A 25,021-nucleotide genomic window follows, 5' to 3' on the forward strand; every position below is an offset into this window, starting at 1 on the left:
GGGAATTCAACAACTTATCCCTGGGTACCTTCGCTTTAAGCTGCTCCTCCAGCTGAGTCACCCAGACCATGATTGATCTGGCCGTACAGGTGCCTGCGATAGCAGGCTTAAAGGCTCCAGATGATGACTCCCATAGTTTTTTAAGGAGCATGTCAGCCTTTCTGTCTGAAGGATCTTTGAGGAGCCCTACATCTTCTAACGGAAGTGAGGCTGTTTTCGAAGTAGAGGCTACTGCCGCATCTATTTTCGGAACCTTCATCCACTGGGATAAAGTGTCATCTTCAAAGGGGTACCTTCTTTTTGCCGCTGAAGGTAAAAACCCTTTATCCAGCTTGTCCCACTCCCGTTTGACCAGATCTTTAACGGAATCCACCACTGGGAAAGCTTTCCGACTTCTCTGGCTCAGCCCTGCGAACATGATCTCCTGGGTTGTTTTCGGTTCTTTACTCTCTGCAACCCCCATAGTTGCACGGACTGCTTTAATTAAGGTTTCCATACCATCCGTGGAAAAGCAAGGTCTTCCCTCCTCATCTGAAGAGGATGCCGAAGAACTTTCCGAACATTCGCCCTCTTGTACCGAAGGGCTGGAATCGTACACCAACTCCACACTGCTTTTTTCATGCCGTCTGGTTTTAAGGGATGATTTTATTTCTTCCCTAATTACCTCCCTCAAATCCGATACCCGGAGAGGGGCCTCTTCTTCTAACATACGACATATGCATAATTGGCATAATTTCTTTACATATGTGTCAGGTAGAGGCTCTGTGCATACAGCACACTGCTTATGCTTAGATTTGGAGACCTTTTTCCCCTACAATAAAGCATAGTGTAGAAAAAACAGCTGTATCAGGCAATGGTCTACATATTACACTCACCACTGCTGGAAAATGTAGAGTACCGGTTTTTGAGGGGGTGAGGTGCGACGTGACGCTGGTTTGCCAGGGTCCTGCTGCCCACGTTCGCCGCTATGAGACCTGTGCTCTCCTGCCTGTCGGTGTTCGGCGTCTCCTGCCGAAGACATGTTGCCGCACACACATCTCACCTGAGCGCTGCTCCTTTTCAAAAGTCCCGCGCTCCTCCTCCCGGTCTCCTCCGGAAGTTGTTCACTCTCCTTCCGGGTCATAAGCGCCGACCTGCTCCTGCAGCGTCGCGCGCGTGTGAACGACCCAGGGCGGCGTGCCTTCCCCCGGGAACGTCACCGCTCCTTGCCAGACGAGGGGGGAAGCTGGACACAGGACTTCCCCCGACGCTGCTTCCGGGCCCCCGACTCTGCCGTTCTCCCCGGACACCGCACAGAGGCTTGGCGGACCCGGGTAAGAGGAAACGACCTGTAGGCTCCCGCCGTCTGGACAGAAACCCAAACTGGAGGGCGAGGGGGACCGCCCCTTTTTAACCTGTAGGTTCCTGTCCGGAAGGTGGGCGGATCCCCTCTCTCGTTGTGGGTGCTGTCGTGGCGATAGGAAAAGACTGTGTTTTGATAGAAAACCGTGCCCAAGTGTGTTAATCCCGTGCAAAGCGAGTGTCCCCCAAGACACGTAGTAGGCGCTATGCTACAATATATAGATATATCTATCTAAATATCCATATATCTATCTACATCTATCTATAGATATATCTATCCATAGATATATCTATAGATAGATGTATGAATAGATAGATCTATGTATCTATAGATCTTTGTATCTATCTCATTCCTTCTAACTATAGATAGATATGGGATATATAGAAGGAATGGGATAGGTATATCTATGGAAAGACGTAGATAGATATATGGATAGACACATAGATATATCTATCCGTATATCTATTGTAAGATTGCTCTTACTAACGGGTAGGGGATTACTCGCTTGGCACGGGATTGACGTACTCTGGCACGATTTTTTCAAACAAAACAGTCCATACGGTTTATTTTGTACAGCATAAACCGCATCGTAAGCCAAGTTGCATATCACTGTCTTACATGTAGTCCATTCGTTAACACACTATCTTCACATTAAGTCTCAGAACCTTAGTCTGTGGTAACTAAACACGCTGGTCCTCCTGACCAGTTGCCGTGGGTTACCACACAGTTCATATCACACAGGTTGCAGCAACTAATCACGCTGGTCCTCCTCTGACCAGTTGCCGTGGGTTACCACACAGTTCATAGAACACAGGTTGCAGCAACTAAACACGATGGTCCTCCTGACCAGTTGCCGTTGGGTTACCACACAGTTCATAACACAATAAGGACCAACAGTCTATGAAGGTACCTTACGGGAGCTCCTGCTCCACCAGCTGACTCCTTGTCAGTCCTTTTTTCTGGAGAAGCTGCCAAACGGGGATCACCAACTTGCCTTTGCGGCATATCTCAGCCAGTCCAGACCCACCGAGGACTGTAGCTTCCCCAAGTTCCACTGCTCTGCTCAGGGATCCAGTCCTACTCCCAGGACCTCCCACGCTAGCATGTGCTTTCCAGGAAGCAACACAGGCTTCCACGGGTCACTCATACACAGGGCCCCTCTGCAGTGTCCAGCCAGGACACATGGAAGTCTGCCCAGACTTGCAGACTCCCAAACACTCACCACCATGTGCTAACACACCTCCTTTAGGTAGCCTGTAACCACACCCACAGGTGAGGTAACATCACATGCACTGGTCACATGATCATGACATCACTGCAGGTCCTCAAACACCTGCAGGGAAAAAGATACAGTGAGCACCCCCACTCAGAGTGAGGTATGTGGGTAGTCAGACCCTCCCATCTCTCATAGCTACCCGCAACCCGGACCCAGGTGCACTAAATGACATCTTCAGTGCTCACGCGCTCTAAAGATAAGATACTCCGGGTTGCATCGCAGGGAGCATCCATCCCTGTGACACATACCTCCCATTAACCACAATGCCAGACACTGTCTCACCATCACATCCATGCACACAATTGCCACGCACGGCCTCAATACGCCTCCGTGCGCATACTGGGGAGACCATGCAGCGCCCCCTACCTGTTACAGGGGTCACTGCATCACATACCCCCCCCCTCTGTTCAAACTTGTGGGGTTGAACATTTGTCTTAGCCCAGGGGCCTCGAGACCGGGTACCCAAGTCACCTTGCCCTACCAGTCGAGAGGGCCCTTTCAGTCGGGTTTGGGCATCATGGTCAATCTGGCGTCACAATCCCCTTGCACCCATACCACCTGTCTGGACTGACTGTCAACACGTCCGCTACCGGGTCTCCCACCTAAGTCACTCAGCCCTGAGCTAACTGAGACGACACTACTTTTGTCTCTTTCATCAGGCCTCTTTCTGTAACCTCTCTGCTGGCCATTTCTTCTATTGTCTTTATGTCCTCTGTTCGCTTCATCTTGAGGACCTTCAGCCCTTAGCGAACCTCTTCGCTTCTCTAACTCGTGAGATGATGCTGGCGGCCATCTGTTTTGCATTTTCTGCAGCTCTTTATTGATCTGCTCCCTCTCACGTCTTAGCTGCTCGATTTCTTTTAGGTACGCCACGCGATACCCAAGGAGCATCCGGATATTCTCAAGACTTTCTACGGACCCGAGAACAAGGAATGGAACCATCCCATCTTCACCCACATCCTGGGCCTCGTCATCAGCCAGAATCCTCAGTCTCTTCACACCGGATTTATTCACTATCTCCTGCATCACTCTCCCAAGTCTTCCGACGAATTTCCCCACCAAACTTCCGGGTACGAGGATGACTTCTTCCACAAAGCCTAGCCGTTTTTGAGTTTCTTTCGCAAGCTCCAGACGTCGAGCAGCTTCCTCATTTCTCAACAGGATCATCCGTTTCATGTGGAGACATTGTAGGTGCATATCCCTCAGGATAGCCACCCGCTTCATTGTGACTTCTTTAGTCGACAAAATCACCAACTGTTCTGTCTCTGGTGCCCAGTGCACACTACATGCTTCCACTGCCTTTTTAAAAGCCTCATGCGCACCCTCACTGGCACATGCACTCCGCACATCCTCGGGTATCTCCACAACACACTTGAAGAACGAGGTCTCATTTTCTTCATGAACAGATGGCTCCTGGTTTACCTTCGGAACTTCCATCAAGACATCGGTCACGACCGGGCAACTGTCTTGTTCTGCCTTTACCGCGAGCTCTTCCTCAGTTTTACCCTTCTCAACAACCTTTGCCAAGATGGGTATCGGCAGCTCCGCCTTGTTATCACTCGGGGATGACTGCTGTACGTCTCGGACCCGTAACTTCTCCTCTGACAGAAGACTTCTTACTGCTTCTCGGAGCACTACCACATTTTCGCCTAAGGCCTTATTCTCACTGTGCCACACTGTCAGGTGACCTCTGAGCTCAGAGACCTCCTTCTCCAGCTCATCCAACCTGTGCTCCGCCATTTGTCTCAGGGCCTTTTCTTGTTCGAGAGACTCTTTGAGCAGCTCTCTCGCTTCTCCCATCCTCCGGATTGGTGGAGCATGCGTCACTTAAGGAGGTATCTACTTCAGGCACCACTTCTTTGGTGGCCTCCTCCACATCTGCACCTTCAGACATTGCACTGTCAGCGTCAGCCCTCTTTTGGGTCTCAGCGGTGACATCCTTAGGTTCGTCCCGTTCCCCTGGGACTTTAAAGTGCTCCAGACACTTCAAGTCCTCAGCACCAGATTTTCTGGAGCCTTCACCCTCTTCCGTCACATCTTCACAAGGTGCAACTGGTTCAGCCCCTTTGCCTTTCCTACGTCTCCGGCGACGGGAGGAAGACTTGCCAGCGGTACCTGAGTCAGCCTTACTGCACTCTTTTCCACTGGTGTCATCATCTGAATGGAAGTCACCACCACCCAATTGGTCTTCCTGGAACCGACAGTCCCCACTTAAACAGGTCACAATTTCTGGCATGGCTGTCACTGCCATCCTGTCTTCACCCTGTGGAGCCCTGTCGTTCCCCTGTGTCAGTATTTCTGATAACATTACACCGTACTCAGCTGTAGCGCTTGTTACTGGCCATGTCATGTCACAGTCACCCTTGGAGTCTGTGTCACACCCCCCAACATGGTGAACCTTCCAGTTGCTTTCTAACCGGGTGTCAGCTCCACTCTGTTTTACCACCACATGCTTATCTACCAGATCATTACCAGTCACATTGTTGCACATGTCAGGTGACGTCAGGTCAGTAAGTTCGGCAGACGCACCTTTTCCTCTGGTCACCCTTATACCTGACCCATCAGTCTTCCTGGGGTACACTTCAGGTGACATGTCCGTAAGTTGGGCAGACTCACCTTCCCCACTGGTCAACCCGTCGTCGGCCCCAACTACTTTGGGAGAAATAAATGCTTTAAGGTATGCAACCCCACCAGCTGAGAGCCCTCCATTCTCTTGTTGTAAAGAAGCTCCCTTCTCCCACAATTCTGTGAACAACCTAGAGTCCCGGCCAATTATCACTGGGCAGGGTAAGGTTGAGACTATGGCCACATCATGGATTGCACTGTCCTTGGCCGTCTCGAGGACCACCCTGGCCACTGGACAGCCCTTGGTGTACCCATGGATGCAGGTTACACTGACTCTCCTATCAGGCATTTCAAATCCGTCAGGTGCAACCCTCACTAGAGTCACAGGGCCCCCAGAATCGACCAGTCCGTACATCTCTATCTCATGCATCCGCACGGCACACCCCCGTAAAGTTTCACCAGGGGGATAGTTCACACCGCATACCGGACACACATAACTTATACGCCCTGGGTACCCATTTGTCTGCAGTACCTCTTTGGGAGGCTCCTCCCTCTTTTTGGAAACCACCATTTTCCCAGATTCCACCTCTTTTTGGGCTTCTACCCAACTTCGGGTTACCGCCCCTTTTTTTGGCCCTGCCCCCTTTTGGGCAAGTGCTCCGCTTTTTGACACCACCCCTGTTTGGGTTACAGGCCCCTTTTGGGATTCCACCCCTTTTTGGGCTACTACCCCTGTTCGGGTTACCGCCCCTTTTTGGGACTCCGCCCCATTTTGTGCAACCATCCCAGTTTGCGGCCCCGCCCACTTTTAGGGACACCCCCTTCCCTGGGGTACACCCCGTGGACTTCCCCACGGCACTCAGGCCCCAGTTCGCACAGTACACCACTATGTCTCTGGGCTTGTACTGGCCCTTTAAGACTCTGCACGATCTGGGAAAAGGGGAAAAAAAAAAAAAAAAAAAATTTATGTCACTTCACCAGCTCCTACTGGTACTGCCACAGCTCCCGCTGCAAACACATATAACCGGCACCTCCGGCTGCCGACAACAAGCCACTGCAGCTCCAGCTGCTGTGCAACCTCTTGCTGCAATTGCAGCTATGCTCCACAAGGCTCTGCACGGCTCCACCGCAAACTTCGTGGACCCGCCGATCCACAGCAAGCCGCTTGTCACCTTCGTGGACCCGCCGATCCACAGCCAGATGCTTGTCACCTTCGTAACTCCGCCGAGTTACAGGCTAGACGCCATCTTCGTGGCCATGCCGAGCCACAGCAATTAACTCTGTACGTGCCACCTGGAACGATGCCCGCATTCGAACGCCATATGTAAGATTGCTCTTACTAACGGGTAGGGGATTACTCGCTTGGCACAGGATTGACGTACTCGGGCACGATTTTTTCAAACAAAACAGTCCATACGGTTTATTTTGTACAGCATAAACCGCATCGTAAGCCAAGTTGCATATCACTGTCTTACATGTAGTCCATTCGTTAACACACTATCTTCACATTAAAGGGCCACTGTCACCCCCTGCAGCCGTTATAAACTAAAAGAGCCACCTTGTGCAGCAGTAATGCTGCATTCTAACAAGGTGGCTCTTTTAGTTTTGTGTTCAGGTATTATTAAAGGGACTCTCACCTGAATTTGGCGGGACTGGTTTTGGGTCATATGGGCGGAGTTTTCAGGTGTTTGATTCACCCTTTCCTTACCCGCTGGCTGCATGCAATATTGGATTGAAGTTCATTCTCTGTCCTCCATAGTACACGCCTGCGCAAAGCAATCTTGCCTTGAGCAGGCGTGTACTATGGAGGACAGAGAATGAACTTCAATCCAATATTGCAGCCAGCATGCAGCCAGCGGATAAGGAAAGGGTGAATCAAACACCCGAAAACTCCGCCCATATGACCCAAAACCAGTCCCGCCAAATTCAGGTGACAGGTTCCCTTTAAAATAAAGCGTTTTGAAACTCTGCAGAAATACCTGTCTTTGTCCACGGAGGACAGCCTGGCTGTGACGTCAGACAGCCAGAGCTTACTGTGCCTGCCCCACAAATATTTACACAGCGCCGGCGCCGAATTTGAAAAGAAAACAGCGCGCAGGGGGCGGCGACCATCACCCCAGAAGATGTGAGTGACGGCTGTTGGGCACTTCACAGAGGAGGCTTCAGACCCGCCTCCGTGGACAAAGACAGGTATTTCTGCAGAGTTTCAAAACGCTTTATTTTAATAATACCTGAACACAAAACTAAAAGAGCCACCTTGTTAGAATGCAGCATTACTGCTGCACAAGGTGGCTCTTTTAGTTTATAACGGCTGCAGGGGGGTGACAGTGACCCTTTAATGTCTTACATGTAGTCCATTCGTTAACACACTATCTTCACATTAAGTCTCAGAACCTTAGTCTGTGGTAACTAAACACGCTGGTCCTCCTGACCAGTTGCCGTGGGTTACCACACAGTTCATATCACACAGGTTGCAGCAACTAATCACGCTGGTCCTCCTCTGACCAGTTGCCGTGGGTTACCACACAGTTCATAGAACACAGGTTGCAGCAACTAAACACGTTGGTCCTCCTGACCAGTTGCCGTGGGTTACCACACAGTTCATAACACAATAAGGACCAACAGTCTATGAAGGTACCTTACGGGAGCTCCTGCTCCACCAGCTGACTCCTTGTCAGTCCTCTCTTCTGGAGAAGCTGCCAAACGGGGATCACCAACTTGCCTTTGCGGCATATCTCAGTCAGTCCAGACCCACCGAGGACTGTAGCTTCCCCAAGTTCCACTGCTCTGCTCAGGGATCCAGTCCTACTCCCAGGACCTCCCACGCTAGCATGTGCTTTCCAGGAAGCAACACAGGCTTCCACAGGTCACTCATACACAGGGCCCCTCTGCAGTGTCCAGCCAGGACACATGGAAGTCTGCCCAGACTTGCAGACTCCCAAACACTCACCACCATGTGCTAACACACCTCCTTTAGGTAGCCTGTAACCACACCCACAGGTGAGGTAACATCACATGCACTGGTCACATGACCATGACATCACTGCAGGTCCTCAAACTCCTGCAGGGAAAAAGATACAGTGAGCCCCCCACTCAGTGAGGTATGTGGGTAGCTAGACCCTCTCATAGCTACCCGCAACCCGGACCCAGGTGCACTAAATAACATCTTCAGTGCTCACGTGCTCTAAAGACAAGATACTCCGGGTTGCATCGCAGGGAGCATCCATCCCTGTGACACATACCTCCCGTTAACCACAATGCCAGACACTGTCTCACCATCACATCCATGCACACAATTGCCACGCACGGCCTCAATACGCCTCCGTGCGCATACTGGGGAGACCATGCAGCGCCCCCTACCTGTTACAGGGGTCACTGCATCACACTATCTACATCTATCCATAGATATATCTATCACATTCCTTCTATCTATCCCATTCCTTCCATCTACAGTATCTATCGATAGAAGGAATGAGATAGATATAATAGAAGGAATGAGAGATAGATTAGATAGAAGGAATGAGATAGATAGAAGACAGATCTATAGATAGATAATATCTATTGATCTATGTATAGATCTATCTGTAGATCTATCTGTCATCTATCATCTATCCCATTCCTTCCACCTATCTATCTATCTATCTATAGAAGGAATGAGAGAGATGATAGATATAATAGATTGAAGGAATGAGAGATTATAGATAGATAGTATAGACAGATGATAGAAGAAGGAGCTAGATAATGACAAATAGATCTATAGATAGATAATATCTATCGATCAGTATTTATAGATCTGTCACCCATCTATCTAGCTTATTTCTTCTATCTATTCTATCATCTATCTATGTGTGTAATGGATTGTGGGTTGGACAAATGTAAAAGAGGAGGTTGGACAAGAAATTACATCAAAATTTTTTTTGTTCACTTGTACATCTTTATTTAGCTTTCACCTGCGTTTTCTGCCAAGAGATGCAGATTTAGTGCAGAAAATTCTGCACCACATTTCCTACGTGTGCACACAGCCTAAATGTGCCAGTAATGGGGGATCTCCACATCCCTCCACCTGCAGAGCCCCCACTAGATGAGGACAAGGCTAAATCCAAACTGGTGAAGGACTTCTGCTGACGTCAGGTCATGTGACCATGTGAGGAGATGATGTCACAGGAGGGGCGGAGCCTCTTCCTCCATTGCAAACCTGACACCAGGAAGCCGCATTGTGCGGAGGCTGCAGAGATTACACTGAGGTGATTTGGGGGCACAGACAAGTGGATATTCCTGCAAGGGGGGCTGCATGTTTGAGGGGCGCACAGGGAACAGGGAGACTTTGTATTTGTTGGATTGGGGTCTGCGTGGGGAAGGAGGGGTCCTGTTACTTGTGTGGCTGGGGGTCTGCGTGGAGGAGGGGTCATGTTACTTGCATGCGGCTTGGGGTGTGTGGGGAGAAGGGAGTGCTGTTATTTGTGTGTGGCTGAGTTCTGCATGGAGAAGGAAGGGTCCTGGTATATGCGAGTGGCTCTGTGCTGTGGGTCTGCGTGAGGAAGCATAGAGTCCTGTTACTTGCATGGGGCTGGAGGTCTCCATGGAGAAGGAGGGAGTCCTGTTACTTGCATGGGGCTGGAGGTCTGCATGGAGAAGGAGGGAGTCCTGTTACTTGCATGGGGCTGGAGGTCTCCATGGAGAAGGAGGGAGTCCTGTTACTTGCATGGGGCTGGAGGTCTGCATGGAGAAGGAGGGAGTCCTGTTACTTGCATGGGGCTGGAGGTCTCCATGGAGAAGGAGGGAGTCCTGTTACTTGCATGGGGCTGGAGGTCTGCATGGAGAAGGAGGGAGTCCTGTTACTTGCATGGGGCTGGAGGTCTCCATGGAGAAGGAGGGAGTCCTGTTACTTGCATGGGGCTGGAGGTCTCCATGGAGAAGGAGGGAGTCCTGTTACTTGCATGGGGCTGGAGGTCTGCATGGAGAAGGAGGGAGTCCTGTTACTTGCATGGGGCTGGAGGTCTCCATGGAGAAGGAGGGAGTCCTGTTACTTGCATGGGGCTGGAGGTCTCCATGGAGAAGGAGGGAGTCCTGTTACTTGAGTGGGGCTGAAAGGCTGCATGTTTAAGGAGGGGTCCTGTTACTTGCAGGGGGCTGCGTCCTGCGGGTCTGCATGGGGAACGATGGGTTCCTGTCACTTGCGTAGGGCTTGGGATCTTGGTGGGAAGGAAGGGCTGCTGTTACTTGTGTGGGGCTGCATGTTGTGGTCTGCATGGAGAAGGAGGGGGTCCTAGAACTTTTCTGTATCTGTGTGCTGGGGGTCTGCGTGGGGAAAGAGGGGTCCTGTTACTTGCGTGGGGAAGGAAGGGGTGCTACTACTTGCGTATGGCTGGGGATCTGCGTGGGAAGAAGAGGGGGTCCTGATGGTTGCGTTGGTCTGCGTGCTGGGCGGCTGCATGGGACAAGAAGGGGTCCTGTCACTTGCATGTGGCTGTGTGCTTGGAGTCTGCGTGGGGAATGCGGGGGTGTTGCTGCTTGCTGGAGGGCTGATGTGGGGAAAGGGGTGATGTTACTCGGTGCAGTGCAGATAATGTGTAATGTCACTTGCTTTGGGCTGCATGTCGGGGTGTTTTGTTTATAGAGCTCCTTTCCTCATTAATATTGGGTGACACAGGACTGCAGGTTTACTCCCGGCCACCAGGAGGCCCCAAACTGCATAAAAAGCATTTCAAAAAAGTCTCTATGTAACGGGCTATATCCTCTCTGCTCAATTGTATCCCTCTTTTCTACAAGTACTCCCACTTATTGGTCATCATTGCATTCCTCTTTTCTCCTTCTCATTGGGGAACACAGGACCATGGGTGTAATGCTGTTGCCACTAAGGGGCTGACACTAAGTTAATACAAAGAAAGCTAGCTCCTCTGCAGTATACTCCCTCATGCTGGCTCCAAGAGAACCAGTTCATGCTTACTGTCCGTGGGAGGCACACGGGTCTGGCCTTCAAAAAATCCTTATTTGTTTTAACTTTTCAATTTTTTGATTTTTACTTTTCTCTTCGGATGAAGGGGCGACGGATCCTTACAAGGTTCCGATCTCCCCAAACCAACAACAGGCGGGAATGTGGAGCATCGCCTCCTTCCATGGAGGAGTGGAAGTATTTAGAAGGACACAAAGATCTGCACAAGGACATCATGATGGAGGTTCCCCAGCCACTCACATCACCAGGTAATAGACAGGGCTAAATACAAACCGTCTATTATTATCTGTATGTAAAGAATTAATTCAGTCCCTGTATGTGTTTCTTCCAGTTCTATCCAGTAAGAGGACAACACCAGAGAGATGTCCCCGTCCTCTTCTTCCACAGGACTGTAAACAAGAAGATCCCAATGTTCCTCAGGATCATCAGGTAGATGGAGATAAGGTGTCATGAGATCTCCCCTATGATATATAGATGGCTGTGAAGGTCTTGTGCTCAGTCTGGTTTTATCCACCAGTATTATATGTTTTGGAAAAGGAAACCAGCATACCGGCCTGCGTGGCCGGGATTCTTATGCTTCTTGTAAAATGTTTGTTATGTGAGAAAATTCAATATAAACTATTGAACAAAAGATAAACAAGAAACACAACCTGACTAAGGGCGCACCTTTGCGCCAGAAACGCATCATGTTGTTTTTATTGTTTTATTTTTAATCGTGTCCAAACTTTTTTCATTGTAACTGGTCCGTGTGCCAGAATTGTTTGCTAAATGCACCAGCAGGTTTGGCACCCACCAGACACATTTTAGCAAACACGCTTGGATTCCAGCTGGATGCTACCCACGTGGAGACTCCCTGTCCATCCTCCCTGCCTATTATATGTGTTATACTTGTGTAATGAGAACGGTGGAGATGGCAGGATTAGAGCTGATCATAGATGTGACGTCTCCATCTGTCGGTGACTTTTACAATATTTGTTTCAGGGTGAAGATCTGACCCATATTAATATTATAGAGACATACGTGAGGGTCGATGAGCAGTGTAAAGAGGAGATTCCTTCATGTGACTACACAGGTGAGTAGTAATAATAATAATAATCTTTATATTTATATAGCGCTAACATATTCCGCGGCACTTTACAGTTTGCATACATTATTATCGCTGTCCCCAATGGGGCTCACATTCTAAATTCTCTAACAGTATGTCTTTGGAATGTGGGAAGAAACCAGAGTACCCGGAGGAAACCCACGCAAACACAGCGAGAACATACAAACTCCTTTGAGATGTTGTCCTTGGTGGGATATGAACCCAGGACTCCAGCGCTGCAAGGCTGCTGTGCTATCCACTGAGCCACCGTGCTGCTGAGTAGTAATCACTAAATGCAGAGAAGTTACAGATTCTTCTCAGTCACCGGCTGTGGCTGCTTTATCAGTTGTGACACGGCTGGACTATACCATCGTGTGATCACCATTTTGTCTCTAGACCACAACATTCTCCAAAACTGTTCAAATGACTTTGGGCATTAAAAGCCCTTTTCTGTAGAACATATAGCCTGGAATATCCACCTACCCCCTGAAATTAGGAGATGCTGACTGTAACCTGCCCAGATCTGTAAACTGCAAAGACAAATAACCTCAAACGTAGAATGTACTGACAAGTTAAAAAATCATTTGAAGAAAAATATTATGATGGCCTGTAAGAGAAAGTGGAAAGTAATGATGCTGTTGGCTTCCTAGAACCCTGATATCTTATTAGATGAATCTACCTTCTCTCATTTCTGTGCTACTGAAAGTGCTCATATGGTCCCTACAAGCCCAAGTCCAGTCTTTCTGGCTGAACTTCACTTTCTAAAATCGACAACACTAAATGTGCAGTGAGGTCAATTGTGAATTTCTGTACAATAACAGGAGAGTTCCCCTTTATCCTGACTTTTCATTTTCGTTTAAAACCAACTACAAACAGGATCACAACAAACTACATAAAATACATTACACCTGTGCCATGATATATCTCTAAGCTGTGCGTGACTGGTGGCTGTAACATACATTTATTCACGCCTGCAGAAGATGTGTTGGCATAGCTCGAGCCCTGGTTTCATGGATTCACTCCACGTCATAAATTCCATTATGTTTTATTCCAAGGAATTCAGATTACTGCACAATCTCTCCTGAAATGGGGGTGCTAATACTTTCTCTACTCTTATCTTTGACTATCTAATATTTCTTCCTGAAAGTCATTTGACAGAAAATATTGGCCCTTATGATAGTTTAGATTGCCAAGAACCACCATGTCATGGTCTGTATGAAGTTTTGTCTAGTGCTTCTGGGGTTAATCTTGGTGGCCACCCTCTGGCTTTGGGAGGGCTTTGAATAGCCTCTCTTGGGCTGTCCGTTTGTCAGTGACACTCCTGCCCTCGGCTGAGTTTGTTGACCCTTGAGTGCTTGTGCCTTGTGCATACTTTCGTGTGATTCCCCCTGTTTCTGACCTTGTCTGTTCCCGTTTTGCTCTTGTCTGCTGATTCTGTACCGTTTGTTGTTCGCCTGGTATTGACTCCTGCTTTATCTTGTGACTGACCGTTTTGCCTGTTCCTCTGGTACCTCCGTCGTTCTCCTGGTATCTGACCTTGGTTTGCCTGACCTCCCCTCAGCCCTGCCGGTCCCCGCCCCTCTCCGATATGTCCTCTGGGAGCTTGCTGGTTGGCTCCGCCCCTGACCCTCCCTCTACGGTCACGTGTCACAGGTTTTGCACGCTTGTGGCCACGTCCTTTCCGGCAAACCCTCCATGAACTGGGAACCTGGTAACCCAGTACCCAGGTTGGACATGTGTACTGATCCGATCTGTGCATCAGTCACAGTGTTTCTGATATCATCACTGACCCAAATACATTTTCTGGGTGCGTTTGGATATTATGTATCCTGTGCGCACTCTTTATGAGCAGGTGAAACATCTGACTCACATGATACATAAACTGAATGTTAAGCAGCAAGCTCTTGTTCAGTCTCAGCAGCAGGTGACTGATACGGTGAAAGGGGCTTTGTCATCAGAAGTCCAGGGGGTGGGTGCCAGAGATGTTACTTTGATTCCTTCTGAACCTCTGTTGCTGTTGCCAGATACTTTCTCTGGAGACAAAGAGAAATTTAGAGTCTTCAAGGAGTGATGTAAACTTTATTTCTCGTTAAAAGCCTTCTCTTCAAGGGATGAAAGTCAGAGGATGGGGGTCATTACATCTCTGTTAAGAGGATCCCCTCAGGCTTGGGCTTTTTCTCTCACTTCCACGGCCCCTGAGAGAATGTCTGGATGCATTTTTTTAGGCCCTTGGGCATATCTACGATGAACCGGATCGTGTGCGTCTGGCTGAGGATATGGTCATGAGTGTGTCAGGGGAGGCATTCAGTCGAGTGGTTTTGCTCTGAGTTCAGACGCTGGGCTGCTAAAGATTCCTGGTTTGACGCCGCCCTCAGGGGCTTATTCTGCAGAGGTCTGTCAGAGCGTTTTAAGGATGCCTTTGCCTTACATTCCCCACCTGATTCTCTGGAGGATACTATGACCCAGGCTGACCTTAGGCTGCGGGCGAGGGGTGTAAACCCTGTTGTTCCCCAGTGGGAGTTAAGCCATTACCGTATCTGAGGCTATGGAGGTGGGCGCCGTCACCCTTAAGGAGAAAGAGAGGAGACGCCGTTGCAAGAAGCAGCTATGCTTCTATTGTGTGGAATTTGGACATTGGAGGAAGGGCTGTCCCTCATCAGCCAAAGTGTCGGGAAATGACTAGGTCTGGGTGGTGATCGAGGAGACCACCCAGAACCTCAGGTACATGCTTCCTCATTTTCAAAGGTTTTGCTGCAAGTGGTACTGCTGGTGGACAGTTGTCCTTATTTTTCTACAGCTTTTGTTGATTGCGGTTTGTCCATCAAGTTGATTGACTCCCGTTTTATGTATCAATATAAGATGGGGACTGTTAGGCTGGAGACTCCGGTTAAAGTGGTGGCCATTGACTCCTCTCACCAAAGAAGTGATTCACTATGTTTCGGAGGTCTTTTAACTCAAGGTGGGCTCAGTCCATGTTGAAAAAATAAGTTGTTTTGTTTTGGAAGATCTGCCTGCTGGGTTGGTATTGGGGTTGTCCTGGTTCTAACCCCACAACCCAGTCATCAATTGGGAGACTGGGGAAATTATTCAGTGGGGTCCTAACTGTGTCGGTCAATGTTATAAATCTGCATTGTTGACTAAATCTGTAAAACCTGTCTCTGTGTCGTCTGTTGGTCTGGAGGGTATTCCGGAGTACCTAAAACACTTTGAAGACTCATTCTCTGAAATCGAGGCCGAGGTCTCACCGCCACATAGACCTTTTGATTGTGTCGTTGAGTTGGTTCCGCAAACTAGACCTTCGGGGAGCCTAGAATCTGATAAGGGTTTGGGAGGGGGATGAGTGGAAAACTGCGTTTGTCACATCGGAGGATCCAAAAAGAAAAGCATTACTGCAACAAGTCGCACACCTGCAATTAATGAGCAACAAAATACAAGCTGATTTTATTGACAGATCAAAAAAAAACACACCATAAACAATAAAAACATAATTAAAAACATATAAGCACCATCAAAAACACACAGGAAAAACGGACCATAATACAGTGTAATAAGGTAACCAAAAATTTACCCAAATGGCTCATGGGGTACAGCGCAAAATTGTAAATAGCGGGACGGTGCCAAAATAGTAAGCCAAGATGCACACAGTGCCAGGTCAACAAAACAATAGTAGGCACAACAATTATGTCCCAAGCAGAAGTAAAAAGAGGCGAGCCCAAACAATGGCTAATGGGAAACCTATATATGGTGAAATCACTGGGTCACAGAAGGTAAACGGGAGATAACCTCCCACAAAGATACAACCTGGTGTGGTGATGCCCCACGCGTATCGCCCGGCGGACCAGGCTTCGTCAGCTGATAGTCATACCCATCTGTTACATGTACGAACTGTTCTCCAAAGACTCAGGGAAAATCAATTGTTCGCCAAAATGTAGAAATGTTTGTTTTTTGTACAAGAGCTGTCTTTTTTTGGACTGATTGTGTCATGTGAGGAGTTTCGCATGGATCCCAAGAAGGTGCAGGCTGTTGTTGACTGGGTCCAACCCCTGGATCTTAAGGGTCTTCAGCGCTTCTTGGGATTCGCCAATTATTACCGAAAATGTATTAAGGGGTTTTCACAGGTGGTCAAGCCGCTTACTGATCTCACACACAAGGGTGTGAATGTAAAAAATTGGTCTGTATCTGTCAAGGACTCGTTTTTGACGCTGACATTTTTTTTTTATGTTCGCTCCGATTTTGGTCCAGCCAGACCCATCCAAACCTTTAATTGTGGAGGTGGATGCTTCTGAGGTGGGGGTGGGAGCAGTGTTGTCCCAGGAACCTGCCACTTTGACCAATCTCAAGCCATGTGCCTTCTTTTCCAGGAAGTTCTCTTCAGCCTAAAGAAATTATGATGTGGGAAATAGAGAACGTCTTGTGGTCAAATTGGCATTTGAAGAATGGAGGCACTTTTTGGAAGGGGCGATTCATCCGATCACTGTGATTACTGATCATAAAAATTTGACGTTTGAGTCTGCTAAAAGATTGACCCCCAGACAGGCCCACTGGTTGCTTTTTTTTTCTTGGTTTCAGTTTTCCATTACTTTTTGTTCTGGATTCAAAAATGTCAAAGCTGATGCTTTATCTCGAAGTTTTGATTCTGTGTCTCCCCCCCGAACTACCGTCCTCCATTCTTTGTCCCGTTGTGGTGGTGGCTGAGGTCTCATCGGAGCTGGGGAGAGAGATTGTTGAAGCCCAGTCTCTTGCTCCTCTCTTTGCCGGGAGGTAAATTGTTTGTCTCGGAACAATTTCAGTGTAGACTCCTTCAAGAGTTTCATTAGTCTAGGCTGAGTGCTCATCCTGGAATTTCGGCCACTTGAGTGGTCGTGGCTAGGGTTTTTTGGTGGCCCTCGTTGGGTATGGATGTAAAAAAAATGTGTATCTGCATGTGGGGTTTGTGCCCATTCTAAGAGCTCTTATAGCCAGCCAGCAGGGGAACTGATGTCTGTCAGTTCATGATAGAACCATGGAGCCATCTGTGCATGGACTTTATCAATCTCCCTCCTTCCAGGGGTAATACCATTGTGTGGGTGGTGGACAGATTTTCCATGCAGGCCCACTTTGTACCCTTATCCGCATTAACCTCTGCTGAAACCTTGTCCAAGCTGTTTGTGCAGCACGTGGTCCATCTGCATGGGGTACCCATGAATGTGGTGTCTGACAGAGGTGTGCAATTTGTAGCTAGGTTCTGGAGGGCATTCTGTAAAAAATTGGGCATTACATTGTCTTTTCTTATGTGTACGACCCTGAGAGTAATGGTCAGACTGAACGCACCAATCAGTACCTTGAGCAAATTCTTAAATGTTTGGCCTCTGTTGAGCAGGATGATTTGTGTGATGCGTTGCCTTACTGAGCTCGCCTTCAACAGCCACGTGAGTCAGTACACCAGTATGTCCCCATTCCTCATTAACTATGGGTTCAGTCCACATTTTGGGGAATTTTCCTGCTTGGACTCGGGTTGTCCTGGGGCAGAGGGGTCTGTACAACGTTTAAAAAATCTGTGGGCTGAGGTCTGTCGTAATATCTCCAAAGCTCAGGATAGGTATAAGTTCTTCGCAGACAAGAAGAGAGTCTCGGATCGTACATTTCAGGTTGGAGAAAAGGTTTGGCTTTCCACGTGGAATATTAAACTCAAGGTTCCGTCATCTAAGTTGAGCCCAAAGTTTATTGGTCCATATGAAAACGTGGAAATAGTTAATCCCGCAGCCTATAGGTTACGCCTTCCAGCCTCATTCAAGATTTCCAATGTGTTCCACAAGTCCCTTTTAAAACCCTTGGGGCTTGTTGAGGAAGATTCTGTTTCAGCTGTTCCCCCCCCCCCCCCCCGGTGTTGATGGAGGGTCACATAGAATGAGGTTGTACACATTGTAGATTCTCGTCTTGTACATCACTCCTTGTAGTATCTGGTACACTGGAAGGGGTATGGTCCATAGGGTCGATCTTGGGTCCCTGCCCGATCTGTAAACAACGATCGTCTGGTTCGGGCGTTTCATGCCAGGCATCCTGATAAGCCTGATGGGCCAGTACCCCCCCATTGAGAGGGGATACTGTCATGGTCTTTACGAAGTTTTGTCTAATGCTTCTGGCGTTAATCTTGGTGGCCTTCCTCTGGCTTTGGGAGGGCTTTCAATAGCCTCTCTTGGACTGTCCGTTTGTCAGTGATACTCCTTCCCTCGGCTGAGTTAGTTGACCCTTGAGAGCTTGTGCCTTGTGCATGCTTTTGTGTGATCCCCCTGTTTCTGACCTGGTCTGTTCCCGTTTTGCTCTTGTCTGCTGATTCTGTACCGTTTGTTGTATGCCTGGTATTGACTCCTGCTTCGTCTTGTGACTGCCCGTTTTGCCTGTTCCCCTGTTACCTCCGTCGCTCTCCCGGTATCTGACTCTGCTTTGACCTGACCATTCTCTTGTTTTTGGTTCCGATTCCCCACTGTTTTCCCGCACTGACCTTGGTTTTCCTGACCTCCCCTCGGCCCTGATGGTCCCTGCCTCTCTGCAATATCTCCTCCGGGAGCTTGCTGGTTGGCTCTGCCCCTCCCTCTACTGTCACATGTCGCATGTCCTGCACACCGGCGGTCACGTCTGTCCCGGCAAACCCTCCATGCACTAAGAAACAGGTAACCTAGTACCAAGGTTGGACACGTGTACTGATGCGATCTGTGCATCAGTCACGGTGTCCCTTATACACCAAGCCCATACTGTGATTACTCCAGAGAGGTTTCACCACTAGATACTCATATTTTACTGATGAAGACTGTTGAGAAGTATTATTTCTTTATATGTGTTATTGTCTATAGTCACAGTTTTTGACTACAATAGTTAAGTGTCCAAAATACTCTGATAACCATTTCCTGCAGCCAATTTTGTGTTCCTAATCAGGGCCCATTTTTCAAATCTGAAGTGTGTCACTTTATTTGGTGATAATTTTAGAATTCTTCACAAAATATAAGCCCTATTTTTTTTTCACTTTCACAAAAGATGGCCACTAAGAACAGGTAGGCGCAATCTACTCCATTTTCCTGATCCCAAGATTGTCTTACTCATCACCGAATTATCACCTCTACATGGATCTGGACTAATATAGAGACCACCCAGGCTTGGACTATAGTGTTGCCTGCTGTTTGGTGGTGTAAAATGGAAAGAATAATAGGTAGCTGGGTCAGAACCAGTAAGGCAGAAAAATTACAAAATCAGAAGACGCAATAGTAGTCAGCAAACAGGCCGTGATCACAACAGGATACAAATACACATGCCAAGAAGCTTAGAATAGAGAACTGAACCAAAGGAGAACAAGGTTGTATCTTGCAGCTTCTTTCAATATGCTTCGAGCTTTCGTAGAATATGGTGCTATGCAATTGGCTGAATCAGGGAGAAGATTACTTCAGCTGGACAGCACATACACACATCCTGCCAGACTGGATTGCACTACTTGCCCCAGGCACCCTAATCTTAGTGACTGAACTGAGCCTTCATCATCCAGAGCTTAAGGTTCTAACGTTTACCCCATTACCAGCCTCACCTGCCATGTGAATAAAGACACGCCTGGTGACAAAAGCAGACATCCTAGGAGCAGATCTCAGAAGAGATCTGCAGAAGCCCTAATATGAAAAAAATTCAGAAAACCAGAGTAGTAAAAATCCCCATTAAGTGACTCCATTTTAGAAATTTTAACCCTCAGATAATTTAATCTATTGGGGTAGTGACTATTTTACCCTTCGCCACGACAGCACCCCACATGAGAGAGAGGGATCCGCCCATAGGAACAGGAAACCTACAGAATAAAAGGAGGCGGTCCCCTCTCCTCCTCAGTTTAGGTTTCCTGTTCCTATAGGAATCCCTGCTTACCTACAGATGAAGAGGATTCCTGGGCCATGCACGGTCTCTGTGGGAACGGCAGGGGCTGCGGTTCCAGAAGCAGCGGCGGGGGAGCCCCTGCTTGCAGCCTCCCCCCTCGTCTGGCCAACTATCCATAGTCCGGGTCCTGTCACCGTGGGTCCGCCCGGCTCCATGAGGACGCGCGCGCTGCAGCGGCCGGCTTAATACCTCTGGCTGCTGCATGGTGAGTGAGAGCGGCGCGTCTAACCCGGAAGTCGCCGGAGCACTTCCGGGTTGGTCTGGGGAGGCAGGAGATTCGGCGCCATGTTTAAAAAGCGGCGCTGGCGTCGGACCGGTGTGCAAATGAGATGGCTTCACCGGCCGACAAAGCGCACCTGCCCGCAGCAGAGCAGCGTTCTCCCAGCAAGGAGAGGAGCGCTAGGAGCAGCACTAAGAGTGGTGGTCAGCCTCCAGAGAGGAGATCGATCACCAAACAAAAAGAGCACCTGAAAAAAGATCCGCCTCCAGAACCGGTACCTGTCAGCTTCACTGGGTGAGTTTTAAAAGAACCCTCTTCCCATATGCTGATATATGTTCCTCCTATATCCTCCCTCTAGATTAAGAAAAGGACGCAAGTCCAAGCACAAGGAATGTGCCTTATGTTCGCAGCCCCTCCCGGATTCTTATCCAAAGAGGTTATGCTCAGAGTGTATCATGCAGACCTTAAGACAAGAGAATATAATGACTCCATCTGATGTCAGGGCCATGATCCGGGAAGAAGTGCAGGGGTTAGCACATACGAGTAGCACCAGTACCCTCCAACCAAGCAGGTCCTGATCCCCAGCAAGTTCACAGTCAGAGGAGATACAAAAATCCTCGGACGAGTCTGAATCCCAGCCAAGTTCATCTGAAGATGAAGGGGGGCTTTGTCTACCTAACAGCAGTGTAGACAACCTAGTAAGATCTGTCAGGAGCACAATGGGGTGCCCAGACGAGAAGGGGAAGAAAACAGCTCAAGACATTGTTTGCGGGGTTAGGACAGAAGAAACGTAGATCTTTCCCCGTCATACCCACTATTAAAGAAATTATCAAGAAAGAATGGGATAAGAAAAATACAAGAGGATTCCTACCATCATCCTCTAAAAGACGCTATCCTTTCAGCGACGAGGAGCTGAATTCTTGGGCGAAGGTGCCAAAGGTGGATGCCACGGTTGCTTCCACATCTAAGCAATCAGTCTTACCAGTGGAGGATTCAGGGGTCCTGACAGACCCGTTAGACCGTAAAGCAGAAGCCTTGCTAAAAAGGTCGTGGGAAGCTAATACGGGAGCATTCAGGCCAGCTATATCTAGTACCTGCACTGCTAGGTCACTACTAGTGTGGATGGAACAGCTGGAGGAACAGATTAGCGGTAGAACTTCGCGAGAGTCAATCCTACCAAAAATCCCTCTAATTAAAGAAGCGATAGCATTCCTGGCAGATGCCTCTGTGGATTCGCTACGCTTAGCAGCCAGATCAGCCGGCCTAGTGAACACAGCCCGGCGAGCTCTTTGGTTGAAAAACTGGAGAGGGGATGCACAAGCAAAATCAAAACTCTGTGCGATCCCCTGCCGGGGTGAGTTTCTTTTCGGAAAAACACTGGATGAGCTTTTAAATAAAGCAGGAGAGCGAAAGAAAGGCTTCCCTAACCAATATCTTCCGTCTTATAGGAGAGCCTTCAGGAGACGGCCCTTTACCAGAAACAAGCCGTTTGAGCAAAGGGATCGCTGGGAGACAAAGGATCCTAAACAAAGAGGTGCCCTGTTTAGCGGATCCTATAATACAAAGCGTGGCAAGTACCACTAACTATAAAGTAGGCGGTAGATTAAAATTTTTCTTTTCTAAATGGGAACAAATAACATCTAGCCATTGGATTCTGGACATTATTAAATATGGATTAAAATTGGAGTTGAATAGAATCCCTTGGGATTCTTTTATAGTAACATCGCCAAAAGGACGGGAGCAACAAGAAGCTCTAGAGTCAGAAATACTATCTCTTCTATCTAAAAAAGTCTTGATAGAAGTTCCCCAGGATCAAAAAGGAAAGGGGTTCTATTCCCCTTTGTTTTTGATCAATAAGCCAGATGGTTCATTTAGAACCATCATAAATTAAGAAAATTAAATTCCTTTTTGTGTAACCATACCTTTAAAATGGAATCTATTAGTTCTGCCATCAAGCTTTTGTTCCCTAGGTGTGTCATGGCCGGGATAGATCTAAAAGATGCCTACTATCATCTCCCCATACATGCCGAACACCAGCAGTACCTAAGGGTAGCAGTCGTCCTGGCAGGACAGGTTCGTCACTTTCAATATGTAGCAATGCCATTTGGGCTTTTTATGGCTCCCCGCATCTTTACAAAGGTGATTCTAGAAGTGATGGCTCATCTACGCCAGCAGGACACTTTGATAATACCCTATCTGGATGATTTTCTAGTAATAGGAGATTCCATAACTCAATGTAAAATGTGGTTATCTAATGCGATCTCATTCCTACAGGTGTTGGGTTGGATCGTGAACTTCGAAAAGTCCAGGCTGAATCCAGACACCATTCAAATATTTCTAGGAATCCAGCTAGATTCAGTAAGTCAGAAAAGCTTCCTCCCGCATTCAAAAAAAGTAATTATACAATCAAAGGTGTCAGAGGCAATGAAAAATCCCTACATGACCCTGAGGAAGGCTATGTCCTTACTAGGATCGTTATCCTCATGTATACCAGCTGTACCGTGGGCTCAATTTCATACCCGCCAATTACAGTATGAAGTATTGTCTGTCCAGGGAAGAGGACGACATCTGGAGAGTAAACTAACTCTTTCCAGAGATGTCGTAGAATCCTTATCCTGGTGGCTAGATATGGATCACCTTTCAAAGGGTGTACAATGGATGATAGATCCTTCTAACAGGATTACCACTGATGCCAGCCCTATGGGGTGGGGTGCACATATGGAAGATAATCTGGTCCAAGACACCTGGAATCAGGCAGAAGGGACTTATTCTTCCAATTGGAAAGAGTTAAAAGCGGTAGAATATGCCTTAAGTCATTTTCTTCCACAGGTTCAGGGAGCTCATGTCAGAATTCAGAATTCCACCGCAGTGGCATATATAAACCGTCAAGGAGGTACGCGATCAGGAACCCTGATGACCGTCGCAGCAGACATCTTACAGTTGGCAGAGTCTCATCTTGCATCCTTAACAGCCCTACACATCAGAGGGGTAGAAAACACCAAAGCAGACTACCTCAGTCGAAACAAGCTATGCCAAGGAGAATGGACTTTAACAGACATATTCAGGATGATAATAGAAGCATGGGGCATACCTCAAATAGATCTGTTCGCCACAAGAGGCAACAGACAAGTAAAAAGATTTGCCTCCCTGAACCTCATGGATCACCCAGATATGTTGGACTCCCTTCACCACCCTTGGAAGTTCAAACTGGCATTCGCCTTTCCTCCGATGTCTCTGATACCACTAGTGATCAGGAAGATCAGGAGGGAGCAAGTAAGAGTAATCCTGATTGCGCCCTTTTGGCCAAAGAGACCATGGTTCTCTTGTCTCCAAAGCATGTGTCTATGCGATCCATGGATCCTCCCATTAGACAAGAAACTGCTGTCCCAGGGCCCATTTTTCCACCCGCAAGTGAAAGGGCTTCACTTGACGGCGTGGAATTTGAGCGGCAGTTATTAAGTTCAAGGGGGTTTTCAGAAGAGCTAGTAAACATCCTGTTATTAAGTAGGAAAACATCTACTACCCTATTATATAGTAGGGTATGGAAAAAATTCTTAAACTTTTATACAATACCGTTCACTAATCAAATCCCGATATTACCAATCCTAGAGTTCCTACAAAAAGGTAGAGAATTAGGTTTATCTGTGAACACCTTAAGAGTTCAGGTTTCAGCATTAGGAGCCCTATATGGAGACAATTTAGCAGCTAACAAATGGGTCTCCAGGTTTATTAAGTCATGTGAACGTAGTAACCCGGTCCATATTCCCCGTCTACCTCCGTGGGATTTAAATTTAGTGTTAGAGGCCTTAACTGGCTCCCCATTTGAGCCACTAGATTCCATACCTCTATATATTCTAACATATAAAGTAGCCCTATTGGTAGCCCTAACATCAGCTAGAAGGGTTAGCGACATCCAGGCCCTATCAGTAGACCCGCCTTTCTTACTGGTGTTTCAAGATAGAATAGTTTTAAAGCCTGACCCCTCGTACCTCCCTAAGGTAGCATCCACCTATCACAGATCTCAGGAAATTTTTCTACCTTCCTTTTTTGATTCTCCTGTAACTCCAGAACAATATAAGTTTCACACCTTAGATGTCAGAAGAGCCATCCTGACGTATATAGAGAGGCCTCAGACATGGAGGCAGAGTAGGGCTCTGCTTATCTCCTTTCAGGGCCGCAAGAAAGGACATGGGGTCACGAGAGCTACCATATCTCGGTGGATCAGAGAAGCTATCTGTCTGGCCTACACATCAAAGGGCGAAATCCCTCTAGTGGGGATAAAGGCACATTCAACACGAGCCATGGCGTCCTCCTGGGTGGAACAAGCAGATGTACCGATCCACTTAATATGTAAGGCTGCAACCTGGTCCACACCTTCTACAACCATTACAGACTTGATCTTTCTACGTCTTCTGATCTAACCTTTGGTAGAGCTGTTCTTAGTACAGTAATCCCACCCAAACAATGACTCTCTGAAAATCTCTCATGTGGGGTGCTGTCGTGGCGAAGGGTAAAAAGCCGGATTACTTACCGGTAATGCTCTTTTAATGAGTCCACGACAGCACCCATGGATTACCCTCCCTAAATTATGCACAGTTCTTTCTTGTAAGTTCACTAGTAATGGTGGTATAGAGTTAAGAAATTTACGTTACTGAATAAGAATGAATACTAAATCTTTTGCGGTTCCCTTTTTA

At 47.9% G+C, this 25,021-nt stretch overlaps 1 protein-coding gene across 1 annotated transcript in view; it reads left to right on the forward strand.

Annotated features, from left to right (window-relative positions):
- The window catches only part of LOC138663831 (zinc finger protein 271-like), a 313,366-nt gene that overhangs the window by 284,575 nt on the left and 3,770 nt on the right, over positions 1 to 25,021 (forward strand). Inside the window, exons 9-10 of the mRNA XM_069750172.1 lie at positions 11,468 to 11,565; positions 12,118 to 12,208. Coding sequence (XP_069606273.1) covers positions 11,468 to 11,565; positions 12,118 to 12,208 — 189 coding nt within the window. The remainder of the gene's footprint in view (positions 1 to 11,467; positions 11,566 to 12,117; positions 12,209 to 25,021) is intronic.

Source organism: Ranitomeya imitator, chromosome 2 (genome assembly GCF_032444005.1).
Source record: "Ranitomeya imitator isolate aRanImi1 chromosome 2, aRanImi1.pri, whole genome shotgun sequence".
NCBI classification, from domain to species: Eukaryota; Metazoa; Chordata; class Amphibia; order Anura; family Dendrobatidae; genus Ranitomeya; species Ranitomeya imitator.